Source organism: Mytilus trossulus, chromosome 11 (genome assembly GCF_036588685.1).
Source record: "Mytilus trossulus isolate FHL-02 chromosome 11, PNRI_Mtr1.1.1.hap1, whole genome shotgun sequence".
NCBI lineage: Eukaryota > Metazoa > Mollusca > Bivalvia > Mytilida > Mytilidae > Mytilus > Mytilus trossulus.
The window spans coordinates 27,047,649-27,071,873 of record NC_086383.1 but is presented as its reverse complement, the minus strand read 5'-3'; the positions used below and the strand labels follow the sequence as shown (position 1 = coordinate 27,071,873).

Here is a 24,225-nt window from a genome sequence, read left to right as displayed (position 1 = left end):
AAAAATAAAAATAAACCATGCCCGATGTAAATTTCAAGACCATTCTTATTCTTAGGTCAAGTTAATCGAATTAACGAATCAAAACAGCTTTTCAGTACAACAGTAGTTGCAACATTTACATGATCTACAAACGCAATAAAAGAGGGACGAAAGATACCAAAGGGACAGTCAAACTCGTAAATCTAAAACAAACTGACAAGGCCATGGGTAATAAGATATGTTTAAAACAAATAGTCAATATTAAGCATTAGGCACACGTATACTTTTATCGTTATAATTATGTAATAAGTATAACAGACGGCTTACGCTAAGGGTTGTATCAAAAGCTTTTAAACTATCGACACTATGCTTTAAATTTACTTTATTTAGTGTCAGTATTTGCAATAAAAAGCGGATTTATAATAGGTTTATATCGTTTTAGTACTCTTAGACAACAGTTATTTTATAGTTATCAGTGAATACACATGCAAATGACCCTTAAACATGATTAAATCTAAAAATTACTATTTGTATTAATTGTTCTTTCGCAAAATAGAAAATCATCAGCCGAGGGACAAAAATACTTAAGGAAATTATTAGTTTTGTAGTTTCAGAATACCGGTATGACACAGTTATTAATTATTTATTTGTATTAGGACGAAATATATCCGTTTATACTTTCACTGAATTGAATACACTTTGTATTTACCTGTATCTATTTGGTCGAAAACTTAACATGTATTCTATGCCAAGTAACACGCAAAATAAAAGATGAATAATCCTTTCATTTGGTTTGAACATTTTCATGTACCGATTTTTTTTAACTAAACATGGAGTTCATACAATAAGAAATAAAGCCAACAGTTTTATACTGCTATTCAAAACTCGCAAATCTATGGACAAAAAACAAAATTGGGGTAACGAACTAAAGCTGAGAGAAATGCATTAATTAAAGAGGAGAACTACGACACACAATAAAGTTCTCTTCTCTTTTTAGTTATTCTAAAGTTATTGTAATATTTAGGTACCTGTATTTTACAGAACTTGATTTGTATTTGAAATTTGGGTAGTACAAATTTTTGGTTACTACCGTTTCATTTTCAGCATTTTGAGAGTTTTTCTATTTCAAATCTCTTAAAGTTATGATGTTCAAACATGGAATATTGTATCATTTCTGTACCAAAATATTTAGTACAAATCAAGTACTGTAAGATGCAAGTACCTAAATATTACAATAGTTTTAAAGTAAAGAAATAGAACTAAATATTGAAAGTGAATTTCCAGTACTGATTTTTTAGTACACAAAAAGTACCTATGCAAAAGTACCTGTGTACAAAATAAAAATGACAACAATCAACGTATTACATCTATAAAGATTGATATATAGACATTTATCGACAATATCAAATTGAATTTGTTTATACTTACCATTCACACACACATTTAACACAAAAGTAAATAGTATAATCCAGAGTATAAGTGTATTCATTTTGATTAACCATTTAAAGCCTTAAAACAAAACACAAGGAAGTAGGTAACAATCAAACACAAATTTTATAAATCGTGTTCTTAGTCTTGATAACGCATAATAAAGGTGAATCCCTTTTCGGTGGGTTTCTCATGTATATGTACAAAGTCAGGAATATGAAAGTTGTTATCCATTCGTTTGATGTGTTTTAACTTTTGATTTAGCCATTTGATTTGGGACTTTCCTTTTTGAATTTTCCTCAGAGTTCGGTATTTTTGTGTTTTACTTTTTCATAATTTGTTTACATAACTACTGTAGAATATAATATAATTGATATCACTCAATATTTAAAAGAATGTGTAGTTTGATTGCCATTGAGATCACTCTCCACAGTAGACCAAATGACACAGAGATTAAAACTTCACACCAATATCAGTCAGCTAAAAAAGGTACCGAATAAAAGAAAAGAAAAACGCAACTTCAATATTGGTGAAAAAATGACATTAAGTTTGCAAACTATTTCTTCATTTTGATCTCTCAATTAGTGTATACTGTTAAAACATTTTGATCTCTCTTCTCCTCAAACTTCAGTAATTTTGTGATATTACTTTCTACATGTAACTCCCAAAATCTTCATTTCTACTTGCCTCAATTTAATATGTTTTCATTAGATTTATTCTATTCCAGTGAACTCTTTTACATGTATGTGCTGTTCGTTGTTTTTTTTTAAAGTCCCCGAATATACAAAAATTCTATATACAACAAAACTTTGCGTTTAAAAACTTTTAGTCTTAGTAAGAAACAATCCTCTGTCATGAAGATCAAAAAAAGGAAAAGCATCCTATTAACGACGATACATATATAATAAGAACGTCTGAACCAGTGACAAGTCAAGGACGGATTTCATCTATCGTATCACCAGTGATAGTGATACTTGGCTGAAAATAAATTATGTATGTATAATTCGTCTAAACATCAGACCAAGAACGTTAGATCTGTAAATTTGCGGAAGCAAAGTGTTTGTTCTTCCTTGGCCGGGATTCGACCTCAGATTTTTTGAAACCAAATCTAAATTTTAGAAGCTTCTTTGGAATTAGTAATATTTGTGTGCCAGGAAGGATTATATAATACAAATGACAGCTATATGGGAACACAACAAGTACAAAATGTTGTTCGCATTTAAGTAAGAAAGCCAGCTTGTTATTTTTTTAGCGTGCCAGCATATCTTCTCCGTATTCATACTTTTGAAACGTTATCAGTTATTCAGGATGGTTTGTATAAAAAATCAATTGGATCGCGTCATATGACTTAAATGATATTAATGCACTTTTTTTTTAATTAATCGTCTGGGAATAAACTAAAGTAAGTATATTATGTCGGTTGTTGTGTTGGTATTGCATTCATATTCCGAACACATATATTTTGTTTAGACGTCCTAGATATCATTTACAATATGCAATTGACAAAATGGTTCATAATTATACAACACCTATAGATCTGCCAATGTACAATTTTTGTTTGAAAATTTGGTCAACAACAGAAAGGTTAATCCAAGGACTCTATACCAGATGAAAAGTCTATTTACTGCAACGAGTTATAATTACATATACAGTTATTCATCATATATTAAGTACAAAATACAGCAATTTTGTATTTCTAATTAGTATCTGGCGAAGCGTCAAAATTCGAATGACTTCAACGTTAGACCTACGATGTTCAGAAATTGTTGTTCCTCTTTGCACTTCGTACTTTACTTCTTTTAACATTTTTTTATTCGAGCGTCATTGATGAGTCTTTTGTAGACGAAACGCGCTTCTGGCATTAATATCAAATTCCAATCCTGGTATCTATGAGGAATTAATTTACGAGCAGTTTTTATATACAAAAAAGACACAATAAGATTTGTTGTTTATCTGGTCATAATTTTCATGACGTTTGTTTTCAATACCTGATGGATCAAACACAAATGCATTTTTTTTTACGATTTGAATTTGATAAATCTAATACATTGTTATATACTCAAACGAATCGTGCAAGTCGAGAAACACAAACGCCATAAAATAATGAAAGGGTACATTACCATCTAAAAATTGATAATAAACGATAGGAATGAAATTCCGACTTTTTTACATATGTTTTGGTAGTGTATTAATTGGACATATAATTAAAGTTTAAATGTATTGAAATATGTTGCATGTTTGTTTTTCAGAGAACGAAAACACTCAAAAGTAGATTATCTCTTTTAAGGGTGCAATACTGTCTTTGATTTATACATTTTCTGTGGTGGTTATGTTGCGATAATATTTAAAAAAAAACAACATTAATCATTAGTGAAAAAAAGAGTAGTGGTCACCTAAGATCCAGTCGATTAATTATTTTTATTTAAAATCTTGGAAATCCTTTCCTCATTGTTATCCTTCACTAAACTAAGACAAATTCCGGATTTTGATTATTTGCATGTTACTCTGTCTTAAATCTTATCAGTAGCAATTATTGAAGGTTCATTAGTTAATCAATTTTGTTTCAAACAACTCGTAAACTACTGAACAAAAAAATATCAAAGCTTGTTCAGTCTTTCTGTTATTTTTCGGTCTTATCTCTGTAGGTAAAAGAAATACTGGTTACATAGTTTATTTGCAATCAATTTAGATATTTAAGTCAACGTGAATAATTTCCAGTTGGTGATTTTTACTTGACAGAAATAACAAATACTCAATTTATTACAGCTTTGGACAAATAAAGTGTAAAAAGCAAAATGTCTGAACTCTACTGAGTCTGCAGCTATGAAATAATTAAATTATAAGTGTTTTTTTAGTGTTTTGAGATGTATATCAGACCAAAATGACCGTCCTAGGTAAATCTTTGTTTATTGTTGTTTGTCATTTTGAACAATGAATTGTCTGTTTTCCTCAAATTTTTTTAATTTTAATTGGACGACGTAAACAGATTTTTACGGCTCAATAAAATAAGTATTGCAATAACTAGTTTTGTTAACAATCCCCTCGCGAATACACCTCGTCCAACATGTACATGTTATGTCGAAAAATAAAACACAGAACATATGTGCATGATGTGCGTCTTCATTTATTCGATTACAAATGTTTATGCATGTACTAATTTATATCAAAACAAAATAAGATGTTCAGGGTTTTTGTTAAATTATAATGGAATGGTCAACATCTTGTTAACAAGCCTGATCATACACGTCATGGTTTGTTCTACCGATTAGCATACTTGGGTCTGAAACGTCATATTCTGAACAATCTTTCATATTTGAAAACGAATGATCGTAGGTATTATCCGTATCTACTCTGTTAGAACTTGTGGCAGTGTCATAGGTTGGATCGTTACGACTTCGGACTCCTGCATTGCTATCGTATGTATTTTCATCTGAGTTTGGTTTTCGTTCCCCAATGTTGTGTAAATGATCATACTCCCCATTTGAACTCTCTGCATAATTATCCTCAGTACTTTTGACCTTCTGTACTTGTGCATATAAAATGTTTGTTATATTGTTTTTCTTAGTAACTTGATCTGCCAAGCCACAATCCTTATTGAATTCTTCTTGCGTCTGAAGCCCGAGGATGTTGTTACCATCATGAACTGATTTGGTAAAAACTATAGTTGACGAATTTGCTGATTCATTTCTTTTTAGAATTCCGATTCGTCTACAAAACAATATTTCATCCGTGTGATCAAACATTCAAATAGTAAGTGGGGCCAAGTTTGCTTTCCAAAGAGGACGATTTAGAATATGTTTTAAAACTCATCTTACTTCCATGTGTTTTCATTCAAAGTCGGGATTTTGAGAGATTTTCATTCGCAATTAAAATTTTCAAGACCAAAAACAAACCACACATGTACCTGCTATGTCACTTAAAGGAATATTTCCTTCATGAAATGAGAATCTTTATGACGTATATGTATGTGTGTTTAATGAAAATATAATGAACAAAAAGCCCAAACTAACATCACCTAAACTTCTTATCTGTATAGTTTCAGGTACATCATAATGAAATACTAAGTACAACAGAATGGTTGTAAAGCTTCAGTTTCTTTTCCTTCAAACGTATATCAAATAACAAACGTGGTATGAGTGTAAATGAGACAATGTTCAATCAAGTACGGACTGAAACATGGAGTCAAATTTCACACCAAAGAGCAAAATATAAAGAGCCCCAACATGAGGAACCATTCAAACATGAAAACCAACGTTTGATTGGTATGAATAACTAAACCTTTTTAAATCGTATAAAATTTACCTGATATTACACAGAATAACCATTACGACTATTAGTAAAACAATTACAGCAAGGACAGCTCCACCTACAACGAACCCTAGAACAAACAAAATTATACAATATTGAACAGAAACACATCATCCTGATTTCATTATATACATGATATATTTTTAATCTAAAATTATATTATGATAGTTATCTTGAAGATCCCATTTAAAAATGTTATTTGAAATATTTATACAAAAAAACTTTTGTAAGCATGAAATAACTGAGAGAAAAAAAAAGTTTTCAAAGTACAATATTTCGAGTAAGAATTACAAAATATATCTTCTGTGGATTCATTATTAATCATTTGATAACAATTTCTGTGCATTTCGTAAATACAAACAAACCACGAATTGAATTATTTAACGAATTACAAATATGCTTTATGAAATGTATTCAGACTTTTTGAAAAACCACGAAATCAAATATCCAGAAAAGTACAACTTTCCTCAATCCAAGAAAATTAGTACGAAATTGTAAATATCTTATATGTATTTCAAATAACGAAAATTTGCGACCTACCATTTGTGTTAGTTTTTGGTGGATTTCTAAACTACAATACAACAGTAGCGATACAAAAAGATGCCAATGGACAGAACATTACAGTGAGCTTTAACGTTAACCATGACGTCATTGTTCTAATCAATGATTAAAGTTCAAAGTTTATAATTCCTATATAAAAGTCAACAATTAAAACCAAATTAAAAAGGATGACTGTAAAAGTCTTTCGTCCTAATTGGTTTTTCGTTTATTGTTTTGTACAATAACCAGCCCATTAGTTTTCACGTTCGAATCGATTTACTTTTACCTCATTTCTGGGGCCTTTTATTACTGGCTTGGTGATATGTTTTCGCTCATTGTTTAAAACCAATCGGTGAACTAAGGATATTATTTTATCGTCTACGGTCTCTGATGGAGGTTATCTAACTTATCTAAATTATACAACATCAATAATTTTTTTCTATTTTAATATAAAAATGAGTAAGCATGATTTTTAAGATAGGGGGCACCAGCTTCGCGATACATTACATATATAAAATATGATTTTTTTTTGCTCAAACATAAATAAAAGTGAAGCAATGGAATAATAATTTGTTTTAAGCAGCCAGTATGGACTAATTTTGTCTAAAAAAAAAAAGCTAAGGAACATTGTTGATGAATAATTTACTTGAAAGTGAAAATTTGACCTCAATGAATCCGTATTCATGTTAACTTTAATTTAACCCCTTAGATGTATAACGCATAAATTGTGTGCGTGCTTGATTTTTTAAAGAAAAAGAATGTCAAACAGTGAAACAAAGGTAAATCATTTTATTGTCTGTATAATCATTCTTATACAGTTGAAAATGATGTATATCATATATGTTTAACCTATAAATGAAATAACATGCACCTAGAATAATCCAATTCCACGAGTTTCGCTAAATATTTATATCTATAGTTATGGTTATATCGCTTATATGAGCATCGGCGGTATTCTTGAGGTCAACCCAAAAGTTAATAAGATGGTGTCTAGACTGAACTACACACAAAACGAAGCTACTAATTATCGAGTAAATATCCTGTCAACTGGTTTTTTTTCAGACTTTTTATAATTCTGATAAATGTTTTACATTATTATTAAACAAATAGGAGAATTTGAGTCAAATCAAATACCTGAATTTGACAGGTAGTCCCCCTTTAAGGATTGACTGTTATATATTTTTTCTGTCTATTCGGGATTACATAAAGGAGGGACAAAAGATACAAGATAAAAAATGTTGTGAACACTTAATGACCCACTTATAATGAGTGACTCATTCCTTATAACTTAATTTGAAGATCTCATTTTTAGGGAGTAAATCCTTAAAATCGTCGATGACGAGACAAATGTGTGCATATAAGCTGATAAAAAGCATACTGTTAGCCAATCAGAATACATGTAACATCCATAATTGAATTATTAAAAGATGCAAAATTAGGTATACAAAACGTGATTGATCATTTTGCTTTCGCTTTTTAAAAGTTAGGCGCACGAAGTAAACATAGTATACGAAATTTACCATAGTTTGACTCTATCTCGTCATCTGTGTGGTTAGTGGAATCTATAGAAAATAAAGAATGGGTATTATATACTTGACAATGAACACTTAAAAAGAAAAATGTCTCGAATTCCCTATGTAGTTTACTTGGTTTAAAATGGATGGGTTCAAAATAACATAGCAAGCTTGATGGCATTGCGATAAATATGTTTGACACTAACACCTGCAATTAGTACATTTATTGTTAGAACACCAATAACGAAGATTTGATGGATATATGGATCGTATACAAGGCAAACGAAATGTATATGGTAGCTTCTAAATGTTGTGTAAATGTTATTCAATATTCGACGTGGAACACCAGTGGTTCATTACCAGGTTTACTTTGAAAACGATTGAAAGTATTCCATTTATTGCAGCAAAGGGAAAACTTCTCTGCGAAAATTGGATGTACCGAAACATAAACAGCAGATTTGAAAAACAGACATAAGGTACCCTCCTTTTAACACTTCATTTTTATTATAGATATAGGAAGATATGGTATGATTGCCAATTTGACAGCTCTCCATGCAAGCAGCACTTTTTAAAATAAACCATTTTAGGTTAGGGTACGGCCTTCAACACGGAGCCAGAAATACCAACGGTCTAATCTATATTAAAACGAGAAACGAGAAACATATATGAACTACATAAACAGACGACAACTACTGTACATCAGATTCCTGAGTTAGGACGGGTTCAAACATTTACAGCGGAATTACACGTTTTCAGGGTACCAATTTTCTCCCTTTCTAAAAAATAATAAGGTATCATCACAACATAGAAAGACACATTGTAAAATATCAACTTGTTTGAGCTTTCTGAAAGAAGACAAATCCGATAAAACGTGCTCCTGATGCATGGAATTCCATGAATGATGTGTCCGATTACGAATTACGAATTACGATTGCATACAAACTTTTTTCACCAAAATTATAAAAATGTTAAATAAACACTTTATTTAAATGTGCTATTTATATCTACTTTAAGTTCATTTTCCTAATATTTCTGTTGCTTTTTGACAATTCTATCCTTTGATATTTCAGATGAACACCAGCTGTTAGTTAACCAAAATATTATGAAAATCTTCATTATTTTTTACGCTTTTAAAATGTACAATTCTTTTAAAATGAATAATTTTCAACAAAGTTTAGGGAATTTAGGTAAATTAAAAAAATATATGTGGACCTTTTCCTAAACATTGGTACAAATATTCATCATACGTATTTAAACCTAAAGCCATTATTTAAAAAAACTATTTCCATGTACTAGCTATATCTAGAGTTTTCAAGTTTACTCAGTTTTAAACAAAACAAAAAAACAGTCCAAATATATCACAGTTTGACGTAAGCATCTCCCTTTATAACTGTATGCGCTTAAAATGTCAGTTTAGATTTTAATTCAAATCTGAATGTTTTGCTGTTATTTTGGGAATTACGTTTTCATTGCATGTTTATTTTTTCTTTTAAATTTTGGCTTAAAGTTTAGGTGTTTGAGCATGCCGAAAGCTTGGGAAAAAACTGTATGTTACAAATTTACACTTCATTTGTCTTTTGAAATATTAGATTTGATAGATTGCGTCTCACTAACATGTAGCCAACTTCCACCCATATGCAATTGTAAATAAAGAAGGGGCATCACAATATAACAAAGGAAGATCACCGAGTTGAGAAGTAAACAGTGCATAACAGTACTGCATAATTACTTTTTTGGCAAACAAACCATTCTAGCTCTGTAGTGCACTTCTGCCTATGTACATTTAAACTATGTTCCCCTGTATCGGAAATAGTGGCAGATATACAAAATTCTGGTATCGCTGTCTGATCACCTACAAACATTACATAAACAGCATATATACATATTTGTTTTATCTCAATCTAGAAAGTGGTTATGATCTGCAACAAAAATAACCAGTATATGAGTAAACCTTTATTTGAAAGTGAACAGCCATTCCAACATTTATATTCGTCAATGCCTCTAAAAAAGACTCCTTTTTTGCTGATGAGATCTTAAAAATAAGACTTATACCAGCCTGTATACATTCATTTACTACACGGTGGGTGCAATATGTATGGCGGAATCTGCTTGCCTTTGGTGTACATACCGGATCCTGGTGAGGTTATTGTTTCTCAGTTTTCAGTTTTCTAGTTTTCTTTGTTTTGGTTTGTATACTATTGATCATTTTACGTTTCAATGTCCCTTTGATATCTTTCGTCTTACGTTAACAAATGATTTACACTCGTCTACCCTAGTGCTCTTTTTTGTTCTAAACGCTCACCTTGGGTTGATTGCATTTCTTACCAGTAAGCAAGATAAAGGTGCACAAGTAAATGCACTATGCAACACAGCAAAACTTATAAGATAGAAGCGAAAAAAAGTACAAAGACAAATTCTTAAGGTTTTAGGATCTGTATTTTTTGTGTCAATGAAGGCATAATACTTCTTTTTGTGACACATGCTATAATATCAATAGACACATCCGATACTGAACTTTTTTTCCGTCAGGGAACCATACTATTATTAACGTATACCCTTGTGAAATATACCATTATATATATATATATATATAATTATCTTACCTCCTATAAATTTATAGAGATATAATTGGTTAAAGGACTACACGTGGGGACTATTTGTATTTTATATTTGTTGTCCTAAAAAATAGGTTTAGTTAAAATACATGGTAAGTCACAATATGGGGTAAGTATGGAGCTTCTTCCCTTTTAAAAACAAAAAAAGATGCCACAACTCTTTATAAAACATCACGGAAAAAATCTGAAATTTGTTGCGTAAAAAATCTAAAATGATTCAACAGACGAAGAAATTGACGGTAAAAGGTTGAAAGAATTTCATAAAGCATAGCGCTAACAAGTTATTATTGTTGGCACAACAGAGTTACTTCCAATCAAAACCAAAAACAAAAACTGAAGGATTCAATAGATGAATACATGTAATAAACGATTTATAAAATAAAATAAATTAAAACAAATTGTTATTGTTGACATTTGTTTTCTGTAGAGTGATATGGAAGTAGGAAATTAATACTTAGTATTGAAGATTTGATCATTTTGATCGGCCGCTAGTCAAAATACCACATGTGAAGAAAATTTCTTCGTCTGTTTAAACCGTCCAGATGGCATTTTAGTTTTGAAAGGGAAGTAACTCCTTACTTACAAATATGGTTGCTAACCCTATATTGTAACTTACCGGGTATTTTTTTAAGACACTCTACTAGCATATGTAGTGTAGAATATTAACCAATCATATCCTTATAAATCTATAGAAGGCAATATAAGTATATGTGTATATGTATACTTAACAATCACACGGCGATGAACAAAACTGCGTACTTTTGGGATCAGACTTGAGAGATATTTACTTAATTTTCTTTCCACTTCTATTTCTTCTCGGAAGACATTTGTCCACGCAGACGATCGTATGTCTTGTGTCAAACAGGCATCAGAATGCAATAATAATTTGTCCTTTTTCCAACAGTTTTCAAACGTTTGACTCTTATGAAGACTCCAGAATGTCCCTGCTGATGGCATTCCATCTTCTGAATAAAAAAAGGTTGAACATAAAAGTCATGTACATCATTGTAAAATAAAAAAGAGTTACTTTTACTCCACACTTTTATTCATTATATGTTGATAAAAGACATTCAGTTTTCTGGAATTCAAATTTATATCAGTGCAAAAACGAAGGTTGGATAATTTCTCATATTCGTAGGTCCGAGACCACAATTATTTCGTAGAGCATTTTTTTAGAACATAAATTAAAAAAAAATCCCACCTGCGCTTTCTCAAAGAAACTTTTACAGTGTGTTGTACTACTGTTGAGACAAATTATATCAAAATTAAAGACAACTTCAGCGTCTCTAGCTCAAAATATGGACAATTTTATGTTTAGGTCGTCTTGAAATCTTTTGACAGCTTCCGAAGAGCTAATTTTAAACCTTTTCAGCTGTACCAAATCACTTCTTTCCTGAAAAATTCTGGACCAATTTTTTTTTACAGTGTAATCCCCCCCCCCCCCCCTACTTGCAATTTGAGACATTAAACATGAAGAAATAAATTTGGAAGGGGTCAAAAAAATAATGGCAAGTAACTTTTTGTCAACACTAGGGACTATATTTGTAAACAACGTAAACCAAGGAACGACAATGGTCGTCTCGAACCACATATGCTGTTCGCAGTTTTCCATTGTTTTGTGATATTTTTGCTTTTTTAATTTTATTTTAATGAATGTTCATACTTTTAATGAAGAAATCATTCAATCAAGTATATACTCAACATATTATTGAGACCAGTTATGTGCACAATAATCCTTCCGACTAATACATTTATTCTTCGTTTTAGTACACAAAAAAATAGGAAATAATACAACTTACATTATTAAGCAAACATATCATATATGTGTTGGCTTTGTAAACTGTTGATGACCTGAGATAATGACAACAAGAATGTGTCCATAGTACACGGATGCCCCATCTGCACTATCATTTACTATGTTCAGTGGACCGTGAATTGGGAATAAATCTTTTTTTTAGCATTGAAATTATAAAGATCATAGGGAACATGTGTACCATGTTTCAAGTTCATTTGACTTCAACTTCTTCAAAAACTACCTCGATCAAAAACTTTAACCCAAAGCGGGACGAACGGAATAACGGACGAACGGATCAACAAACGGACGCGAAGATCAGAAAACAAAATGCCCATAAATGTGGCATAACAAGCTCAAATTTCGATAGCATTACATATAGTAAGTAATATAGATGAGGTAATACATTAAGTTATTTGTATTCACACACACAAATGACACACTGGTATGAACATATTTATCCACGTTTCATGGGTTTCCTTGCTATTACGAATACATTGTGACGTTATATTTTTAATTGACAAATCAAATTAAGCGAAATACGAATTCATATGACGTACGAAAACATATGATCTGACCATATATACCATATATTAAAGATAGACTCACCACACAAACCCTGTATATTGGACCGACCATCGCATTGAGTTCCATCCATAACAACGTCTTTCACAAATGTGCATTTCAAAGTTGTACAGATTTCATTCGCCTCCCCGGATGTTTTGATTGTACCATTAAATTCTAAATGAAACATTACGTGAGTTAAATTGGTTTTTTTTATCATCTTAAACTATGTATCTAGTTAATTTGGGTTTCAATTAAACATAAGCTTCCATATACGAAGGTAAGATACCAAGATATTTTTAAACAAAGATACATTAAAGATGTGGCATGTGTGCCAATGATACCACTCTCCAGTCAAGTCACAATTTACAAAGGTAAACTGTTTAAAATCAACACTCTATAAAGGGACCCTCACTTGATAAGACTAAGTGAGAAATTATGCAATCAGTAAACCTTTTTTTTTTTTTTTATCTTAGTAAAATCAGTAAACCTAACAGTCTTATCTATATAACAACGAGAAACGAGCAACTACAATTACCCTTTTAAAAAAGTGACAACCACATGACAAACTGGTTCCGGACTTATGACAGATGCAAAAAATTGCAACAGATTTAAATGTTTAGCAAGCACCAACCTTCACCCTAACCTGAAATAATAGTGTCATAACATCACAACATAGACACACTATAAATGGATCAATTGAAATGACTTTACTTAATCAAAAGACAAATAACAAAAACAATTGAATATACGCTGAACGAATGAAAATGATCTGTGCAACAAAATAAATACAAAATAAATAAAAAAAGGGATGAAATGAAAACCAAATCAAGATAAACAATAGGATCGTAAACTAAACTGGGTTTTTTTTTTTTTAAAAGATGTTAAAATCGGCAAACTTCTTTTACCTTATTCTTTTAAAGACAAACATAAAAGCATCACTAGAAGCATTTCTTTGCAATGAACTAAATTTGATATCATTGGAATATTCTGCTCGCTGAGTATGATGTTCAAACAAACAACTATAGATGTACAGCATAACACATATCAGTCACTGTTGTAGAACATTGTTTATCTTGTTCATGGCAGTTACCATACGCTGGTCGAAAGACAACTGAAAATTTGTACATACTGATTTAACATTTCTTATTTTTTTCAAAGTAAGCGTGTCCTAAAGTTTACTTACTCTCATATACCAATACTAATAAATCATTAGAGGTTTGTACACACGATGAAAGGTTTACATCACTGGATGACTGCATTTCGTAGTTGTTGAAACACAAACATCTACTGTTTTCCTTCTTAAAGGCAAAAGTATACATCTATTATTACAATGTACTACACAGAATGACTTAGATTTCTAAAACGTAATGTTTAAACTTTGTATCTATATGACAAGTAAAAATGGTCGTTCAATAATTTGCGACTTACATCTAGATCATTTAAAACAATAAGACTGAAAATGCTCAAGTAAGGTGGAATGCCATTTTTTGCAATGCTGTGATTGATTTGACATGTCAACATGTTTAGTTGAAGCACCACTATAAAGTCTAGATCAGTCTAAACAACGACCGAAATTTTGGTATATTGTTAGTCAGGTATTTCTAATGAATGTCATTCGATACCACTCCTAACGGACGCTTCAGTGCTGACATGAAATATCTCTTGTGAGGTCATATTCTATCAATGTACTGTAAATTTTCATCAGGTTAACCAATGAGCCGTATGAAGACGTTACATACGTCATGTGTACATGCATCTGTGATTTAAATGTAAAGCGTGTTAACAGTTGTATTCACTATAAGGCCTTCAAAACTGAATCATTAAAAAACTATTAAGATTAAAAATTTACATTATAGCCAATATATCTTGTTAAACACTTTCGGTGGCATAATCCAGGGGATGATACTTTGTGAACAGTACTTGGTTTCATGCTCAGTTGAAAACAACCTGAAAATATCAAAGGTCCATGTGTTTGGTTTTTTTTCTTCTGTAACATTTGTTAAAGTCACCAGAGATATCTACTTTTTTATATTTTACATCAATATTGACAAAAGCACACATTGGGCTATATAAAGATATTATACGAAGGTATCAGATTTGTAAGTATAAAACCGGTAGCAGACGAAGATAATTGTGCATGATGTGTGGCCTAATTGTTTTATAGTTGGGTACCTCCTCAAAGACAAAACGCATGTTGCCAAGTTTCACTTTCTGAATTAGGGTAATCAAGGAGACCACTTAAACCAGTTTTTACTGCTTATGGACGTTTCGTCCCCGAGGGTATTACCAGCTAAGTTGTCAGCACTTCGGTGTTGACATGAATATCAAGTATGTGGTCATTTGTATTAATTTCATACATACAAAACGTTTTGATTTTTTTTTAAACTGAGGCTTTCTTGCCCCAGGAATGGATTACTATTGCCGTATTTGGCACAACTGTTTTGAATTTTGAATCCTCAATGATCTTCAACTTTGTACTGGTTTGGCTTTATAATTATTTTGATATGAGCGTCACAACCATTTGTAGTCTTCATTCATAGGAAACTCATTCTACTTACAGTTACCAAGAAAAAATAATATTAGAAAACTATTTACTAAATGGTGATATCATGTTTAGAAAAAACTTATAACGGTGCGAATACATGACATTAGTTTTATTGATGAAAAATAGGTAACAACTGTTTTTTGTGCATCACTTGCGAATGAAAATATCCGTTACATGTTTAATCAACACAATTTCAATAACTTTCTTAATGATTGTGTTAAGTTGAAAGTGTTTCCACGGATATATATATATGTAAAACAGTTTGATAAAGTAACTTACCCAGCATTTCTATCCAAGAAGTCATCTGTGTATAAATACCAAGACCCGTCCAAAATTCTTGACCATGTAATTTTTTGATTTGAGACAAAACTAATGGATTATTTTCTAGACCAGATGAGCCACACTTAGCATTCGCATCAACGGCTGTTATTCCATCTGGATATCTCTGCAGGTCAAATGAACGACATTCATCTTAAAAAGGTGAATGATATCAACAAATTAAAACATATTTAAATCACTCATAGAAAATCCTACAGAAAAGTGCAAATAAATAAGTACATACTACAGGTCTGTTGATTGATTACTACTATGACAATGTCATAAGGACGATTGATAAGAATAGATTGTCGTCTTCAAGCTTTTTTTTTAAGTAAAAAGTTTTCAAATGTTTAAAGAAAGTTAAGACGACATGCAAAAGTATAATATTTAACTTCTTACTAAAGAATGACTCGAATGACTAATGATTCGGGATATACGTTTATAAGTAAGCATTCAAAAAGACAACAATCAAAATCATGAGAATTACAAGCAGCTTTCACAATAAACGAAAACATAGGTCAAGCAAAACATTTAACCAATGATAGCAAAGACTAGTCAACAACCAATAGCAAGTATGTGAATAAATCAGATACATGTATGCAATAATACATGTCCTTTTTTTCTATAAACAGAACCTATGTACAAAGTGTAAACATATAAAACGAGATATACTGTTCAAAGATACAAAGTTTTTTGTTACACTAGACACGTGTTTCGTTTTCATTAGACTTAACCGTTTTGCACACATTAAATACTTGACAAACGTAATCAAATATAAAGATATAGCACTAAAATCCAAAATCTCAAAGATGTTGTGTCAAATACAACTTAGGCAATACTCTAAGTGTTTTGAATAAGGCAACAGTTTAATAAACAGTAAATAAAAGGTATAAGTCAATTTTCTGGTCAAAATTTTTAAATATACATTAGAAAAGTATAAATCAAACAACCCTCAATTCAAGTTAAAAATGTTATAGGTATATCATTGTAGGTCACAGTCCGGTATTCAACATAGAGCCTTTGTAGTAGTAAAATCACATTATAATAGAAACAAATCATGCACTACCTATACAAGGGTATCAATCAGTGGACCTCCAATTTTTTTTAAAAACATGATACCAAAAATAAACACGTTTCCCTCGCGGTGACATAACATAAGTGTCGAATATATGTTAAAATAAAAAAAATGTTTAGTATGAAATTATCAATTTGATTTTCGATTTACGATTTTCAAAAACAAGAATGTCAAAGAAGCCATGATATTTTGTTTTATTTTCAGATATATTGATGATGTTCTTTCCAACAACAATCCGAACTTTTCTGATTTGGTTCCATTAATATATCTCCCAGAACTAGCAATTAAAGAAACAATAAACATGGCTTCCTCCGCCTCATTTTTAGACTTATACTTCGAATTTGACATACACTGTCATCTCAGTACCATAATCTGTGACAAACGAAACGGTTTTAATTATAAAATTATCAATTTCTCCCACCTAAGTAGCAACCTACCAACTGCAGCTGCGTATGGGATATACATTTACCAACTTATTCGATATGCAAGAGCTTTCAGCTCCAATTCAGACTTTAAAAACGTCACCGGTCTATTAAGAATGTTGATAGACAAAGGGAATGTCAAAGAACGTCTCGTCCTTTTTTTCTGAAAAAAGGTCATTGGAAGGTTCCAAGACCTTGTTGATAAATAACCGTTTCAACTTCACAAATAGATGATGCTCTTGATGTATAGGTTATGCATACAGACGTTGCGTACAATCTTAAAAATGTGTTATATTGTTCTTTTATTTGTCTTTGTTCTATCATTAATATTACTGTTTGGTCTGGTTTTTTTTACTGATATACATTTGAACTGGCTCGGCACCTCTGCATCCTTCAATGTGTTGTTTGTATTACCGTTCGTTTTTGCTGCTGTGCTTTGTACGCGTGACTTTTTGTGTTTCTTTTGTTCATATGACGTGGTTCTGTACTTTTATTCATCCCGCCATTATGTTATTGTTCTAATATAATTTAGACAAACTTTGAACGACAAAACTATTTTATATCTAACTGACGTCAAGCGGGCGGTATAACACCAGAATTTATAAGAATCGTTCCATTCGGTCACAAGTCTTCAAATATTTCAATCCATTATGGATTGATTTAAAATGCAAAAACAAGTCACCAATGCAAGTGGTGTTAAATTTGATATCGGCATTTTGTGCTTCTTTGTTACATTTTTTTTGGTTTGTTCTGAATAAGATTGTGGCACGGTAATGACTGTTAAACCCCTACGTTGACAATTGTATCTATTATGTCTGTTTTGTTCACGCATCATTGTAAACATAATAAAATTTGATGCAACTGTCATTCAAAGGAGAGGTACAGCGCTATAGAACTAGATTCAATTCACCATTTTCTACATTTGAAAATGTCTGTACAAAGGCAGGAGTATGACAGTTGTTGTCCATTAGTTTGATGCGTTTAACCATTTGATTTTGCAATTATCAATTGATTAGAGACTTTCTGTTTTGAATTTTCTCGGAGCTTAATATTTTTGTAATTTTACTTTTTAGCAAACATAATATTTGCTTCTCAATGTTAGCCTCAAATAATTGTAACAGTAACATATTCATACCCTATTCTAGTTCACTTTATAGGAATTATCATTATTATTGAGTTATCAAATGATAATTTCTTACTTGAATTTAACTTTTCTACCTCTATATTTGAAAGTAAAAAGTAAAAGAGTTTTAAATTTCTTCTTTTTGGGGTAAATTGATCCGACACAGGATACCATTAATAACTCTTAATCAGAAAATAAAGATAAACCTGGCGTTGTTTTAAAAATTTGTAGATTACTGAAAAATTAAAATAGTGCTTCACACACAATTTTTCCAGTGATTAATTTAACTATTACATGTCATATCAACAAACTAGTGAAGATGCAATACTTCCCTCTTATATCTAGTACAAGATACAGGTAATGCATTTGCTCTTAATGTCCGCTTGACGCTTATCTTTATTTAGAAAGAACAAAGAAATATAATATTTCATTTCAGATTTCAATAAATCTTACCTTTCATATGTATAAGCCATAGGACAACTTTTAAATCTCAATATCATTTTGATTGGCAGTGTATGTGAAAGTTTCAACAATCAGGAAGTTAAGATTGTTATCAGTTAATTTTTTTGTAGTTACGAGTGTGTCTTTTGTTTAAAAATAATCTTCAATAAAACTCTTCCTGATATTGGTGTGCGTAGATGACGATTGTTTTTGTTTATTGAATCATTTTTCATCGACATTCCTTTCAAACTAACTGATATATTAAAAAATTCGACCTCAATGAAATACACAACCAACAATTTACTTTTTCTGTTGCTAAATTAGAACAACACGTTATAATGGGCTTGGTTAAAGCTTTAAATATTGTATTTACTCTGATGTTACAAAATAGTCATTAAAGGCTGTTGATGCCATTTAGTTTATGTTTATGTCAAAACCTTATACATGTAATCAGTTTGGTTTGATATATTTATATTTAAACATGTATAACATTGGCCACTGGACAAGTTAATGAAGTTTATAAATCATCAAAGAATTTTGTTTCAACATTAATGGCACTTTGTTATTGTTAGCATATTCAATGCTGGTTTATATTGGGATGATATCTAACAAAAGGTTTTCGGTTAATAAGACTCCACAAGTTTATGTTTGTGTCTACATTTTTTTTAAGTCATTCAGAACTTTAAGTTCCCAAAAAGGTGGGAAAAGTAAAAAAAAAAAAAAAAAAATTACGAGCTTCGAGGAAATTTAAAACAAAAATTCCAGTACCAAATGGCGAATTTAAAAGTTCAAACACATCAAATGAATGGATAACAACTGTCATATTTCTGACTTGGAACAGGAATTTACTCAAGCAGACAATTGTAAACGGAATCTGGTTGTATCGAATAAAGGCAATTGATATATGATATAGTGTCTCTTCATGTTGTTTTGTATAAATACTGTCTCAGATTACGGTGAAACTTAGCGCCTGTTAATATGTTTAAACACAATGCATTTTAATGTATCTGTCAAAGGTCAATACACTATTGTTTAGTGTCGCTTGTTGGTGTGGTTCATAATTTTCTCTTTTTTTCTTGTTTGAATAGTTGTACACTAGTCATTTTCAGGCCCGTTATAGCTTGTTAATTACATTTTTGAATTTGCCTCGGAGTTTTGTTAATCATCTATAGTACCAACTCACAATTGGATAAAGAAACAATTCTAGTTAAAAGGGTACGGCAACAGGATCTAATTGATAATTGGTCAATACATTATTGCAAAAAAAAATTGGAAGGTATTTAACATCTAACATAAGTTGCATGTTTTTATATTTGATTTCAAGTTAAATATATAATTTATGCTATATAAAATGTAAAACTGATGCCAGAACGTGATAGTGCAAATGGCTTTATATCTTGTCACTCAATAAGAAAATAAAACTTCAATATTGAAAGTAATATTATGAACATAACGCAAATATTAACGTTTTATTTTGTTTATTGAATTTGAATTTATACATGATTTGAGTATTGTTCATTGTTATTTGCAGAACAAAGATGTTTTCCACAGTTCAACATAAATGTTATTAATGTCCGAAACTAACAATAAGCGAAATAGCCATAAACACGTTTCTATTGTGTTTTGCCTTTCATCAAAACATTTAAGGCGTTGGAAATTTTTAGGCATTCTATTTTGACTGCATTGCTATAAGTTTTCAAGTTGAAAAGCAAAAACTACAACACATATTTTTGATCAACCATTTTGTACATGAGAAAATGCCTATTCCACGTCAGGAATATGACAGTTCGTAACTTATCAATTTGCAATTATGGTCTAGTATTTTTTCAAATTTTATTTTAAGTTAAATATAAACTTTATAATATATAAAATGTGTACCTGCTTCACATTGAAAAAGTGCAAATAGTTTTATATCTTGTCACTGAATAAGAAAATTAAACTTCAGCATTGACAGTAATAGTATGTTCATAAAATAAATACGATACAATAACAACAACAACAACAACAACAACAACAACAACATCTTGTGGTTTGGGAAAAAATCGGATCCAATGCTCCAGATATAATTGCTGAGGGTTTGTATTGATGAGACTACAATTTCGCCGAACATAAAAACTTTACAAACAGACAGGTGTCAATCATCTCCTATGCAGGGAAGTTATTCTTATTTAAGATAGGCCTCTATTGGCACAATCCTACAAATAACTTTATCCATCTGTAACAAAACTGGTTATTTTTGAAATTTTACAAATGTTACAATGTGTAATTCATGTATATAATAAATGTAGTATAACAAATCGTGTTTTTTTTATATACGTGCGTTCAACATAGGAAGCAAAGTGTACACGTTGTTCAGAAAACTGTAGAAAAAAAAAATATGTACAAAAATAAAATATGAAATGAAATTAAGATATTTTGTCGTATATGCCCATGGTATTACTGTTATCGAGATTCTTATTTGTTGAATATGAATATTCCCCTTCAACCAATGAACACGACTGATCATATAAACTGTTTCCATCATTGCATTTCCCTTTAGAGAAGTTTGAGCTATCATATGTTTGGTCTTCTTCATTTTGCGGTGCATTATGACTATGGTACATATTTTCCTGATGAATAATTCTCCGATTTTGTATATCATGTAAATGATCATATTCTCCATATCCTGCATCAGTGAAGGTCTCGTTATTGTTTTGCGGTGTCTTTATTTTATTTACTACGGCATACACTGCTGTACTATTTTCAACTAGTCCATACGTCTCGTTAGATGTTGGTTTTGTACTTTTGTTATCTTTTGCAATATTTGAATCTTGGTACGTTGCCTTTGAAAATTCCATCTGACTGGGTTCTTCTTGATCATTTGTTGAAGATTCTTTAAAAACTCCAATTGACCTGCAATCAAAAATTAACATTAGCACCAGGATTTGTATTCAATACGCAAACCTACTTTAAAGTTTGATCTTTTCCCAAATCCTGTATATCATGTGTATACGATAGGCGGATTAAAATACATCTACTAAGCGTCATAATATATTTTCTTATTCGTGATATTGATAATTTCCATGCAAAACAGAAAAGACAATTAATAATTAATTTGCAAAGCTTGAACCTTCCTAAAATTTTCAACATTTGCATAAACAGCAACCTAAAATAAATGTCTTTTATGCTATTAAGAATACAAAAACGACACCCTTTCATTCTAAAAAAGGACAAGTCCAGCATTAATCTCTGAAAAGGCATTGCTTACCTAAATTTGCAGACGATCAGTACAACCAACAAAGCTATTACAGAACATGCTCCTAGTAGTCCACCAATAACGGCACCTATAATTTTTGCATAATTCGTAAAATACATTCATAATCCAAATAATCATAAATATCAAATATATGATAGCAAAAATATGTTATACAATACACAAACCTGTAAGCTAATGGGGTGAGCATTTAGTTTGTTAGCAATAAGTATAACGTGGTAAAAATGTGACACTCAGTGACTTTTCGTTGACTATTGGTGAAAATTAATAATACCTCAAAAATAAAAAGTGTCCATTTGCATAACTCAAACCCCATGTGTACTCTTTCGGTGGATGCATATTTGTTCAGATTACATGTTGTTATTTATTGACAGGAAAGCATTTACAAATCCAAAAATACATATTGAAAAAAAAATGATCAAAAAGCTGTTTTATGACAAAAAGTTCAGTTTATTTATCTTTTTAAATCATAATTCTTATTTTATTTTTCAATAACAATGAGACTTTTTGGTTTTACAGTACAATAAATGTCTTGAAACTACGTAAATGCTTAAATTGTCAATTATTACTGGTTTTTTTAAGACACAATTATTACAAATTTAAATTAGATTGAAACACTAATATCATTATATAAAGACTGTTCACTTCTAGAAATTGCTTTTAGGATACGACAATGATTATTCAAGAATCAAATTCAATTAAATGTAAACAAATGTTAGTAAAAGTCTAATTCTTTCTAAATTATGCAACATTGTTTTATTATTCTTAGAATAGTTACTGGATTTTGTTTATACACGAGTATTCCAATAGAGCTCTTAGTCAGCTGTGCGGAAAACAACAAGTCATCAGTGTTATAGGCATCATCCTAAATTGGTTGACAACGCAATTGTAAGCGTATTAATAGTTCTGTAACGTGCTTGGTCCTTATACACCATTGGTTTTCAAGTATTCGCTTTTGAGCATTCCTGATGGAGGTAAAACTTAAAGCGCTTCCGACACACGCCATTAAAAAGTGCTGTTTCTTTTATTGTCTAGCGTCATGTATTAAGTTCTATATATATAGATACTAGAAGAATGCTCTGATAGAGAACTGTTGATGCAAGAAAGCTACTAAACTAACACAAATTACCAAGTGTTAAAACTAAAAACCATATTTTGTACTTTTACGCAATCCATTTCCATTTATTTTTATAAAACATATTAGTAATGACCATTGACATTTTGTGCTAGATGTTTCTGTAATCATGCTTTTCTTCAGTTGATTTGGACACAGTAAATGCAGTGCTATTGTATATCAGATAGAAACGGTAACAACAAATTAAATTGAACAAAAAATGGCTCAAACATATTTGCTTGATAGTTATTAGAAGACGATATTATAATTATGTGTTTTTTAATAAGATGATGTACAACTATTCTTTCATGACTTCGTTTACCTATTAGTTTGGAGCTACTACCATCTTCGCTAATGTTTATATGGTGATCATTTTGTCCAACGTGTTTATTACCTTCTGATGATTGAGTTGAATTCATTGCGTATTTTGTACGACCTGTAACGTAAAACAATTAAAATATACAAATGTTATATTGCATTGTATGTATATCTACTTGCTATGCCCGTTACTTGATTTTTTTTATTGTTTTTGTGAATTTAATAAATTTGTTAAGAACTTTGTCTTTATTTAAAGATCACATGTTCTTTAAAATATTATAGTGATTATCCTTCTCCTTACTGTCATATGTGATGTAAATCTGTATTTAGGTTAATCTCTTTTAAAATTACAGTATCACTAAATCATATTCAACTTGTCCATTCATTATATTTCGACAGGGACTCATTAACTCTTCTAGATGTAAATGAACGACTCATTTAAGTTGGATAGCACATTGAATTATTTTCATGTTCTGCTTAGTATGTTCATCGTGAAAAATCCAATTTTACAGAAATTTATTGGTAATATGTTAAGAAGACAACAACCCGACCAAATATAAGGTAACAGATGGGAATAAATGACTATTCACTGCAGGGAGAAAATCATACACCTTCATGTGGGCCCTAAATTGTTCCATGAACGTGTCGTGAGATATCATTCCTCTCATTCAACTATATATATAAAAGAAGATGTGGTATGATTGCCAATGAGACAACTATCCACAAAACACCAAAAAGACTCAAACATTAACAACTATAGGTCACCATACGGCCTTCAACAATGAGCAAAACCCATACCGCATAGCCAGCTATAAGAGGCCCCGATAAGACAATGTAAAACAATTCAAACGAGAAAACTAACGGCCTCTTTTA

At 30.8% G+C, this 24,225-nt stretch overlaps 1 protein-coding gene across 1 annotated transcript; it reads right to left on the bottom strand.

Annotated features, from left to right (window-relative positions):
- Positions 1-20,496: 20,496 nt before the first annotated feature.
- LOC134689632 (uncharacterized) lies at positions 20,497-23,465 on the bottom strand. The gene is made up of 3 exons (XM_063549598.1): positions 23,357-23,465; positions 21,915-21,990; positions 20,497-21,559 (listed from the first exon to the last, which is right to left on the bottom strand). The coding sequence occupies exons 1-3, from the start codon at positions 23,451-23,453 to the stop codon at positions 21,073-21,075; spliced, it is 660 nt and encodes a 219-aa protein (XP_063405668.1). The 5' UTR covers positions 23,454-23,465; the 3' UTR covers positions 20,497-21,072.
- Between the last annotated feature and the right edge of the window lie 760 nt (positions 23,466-24,225).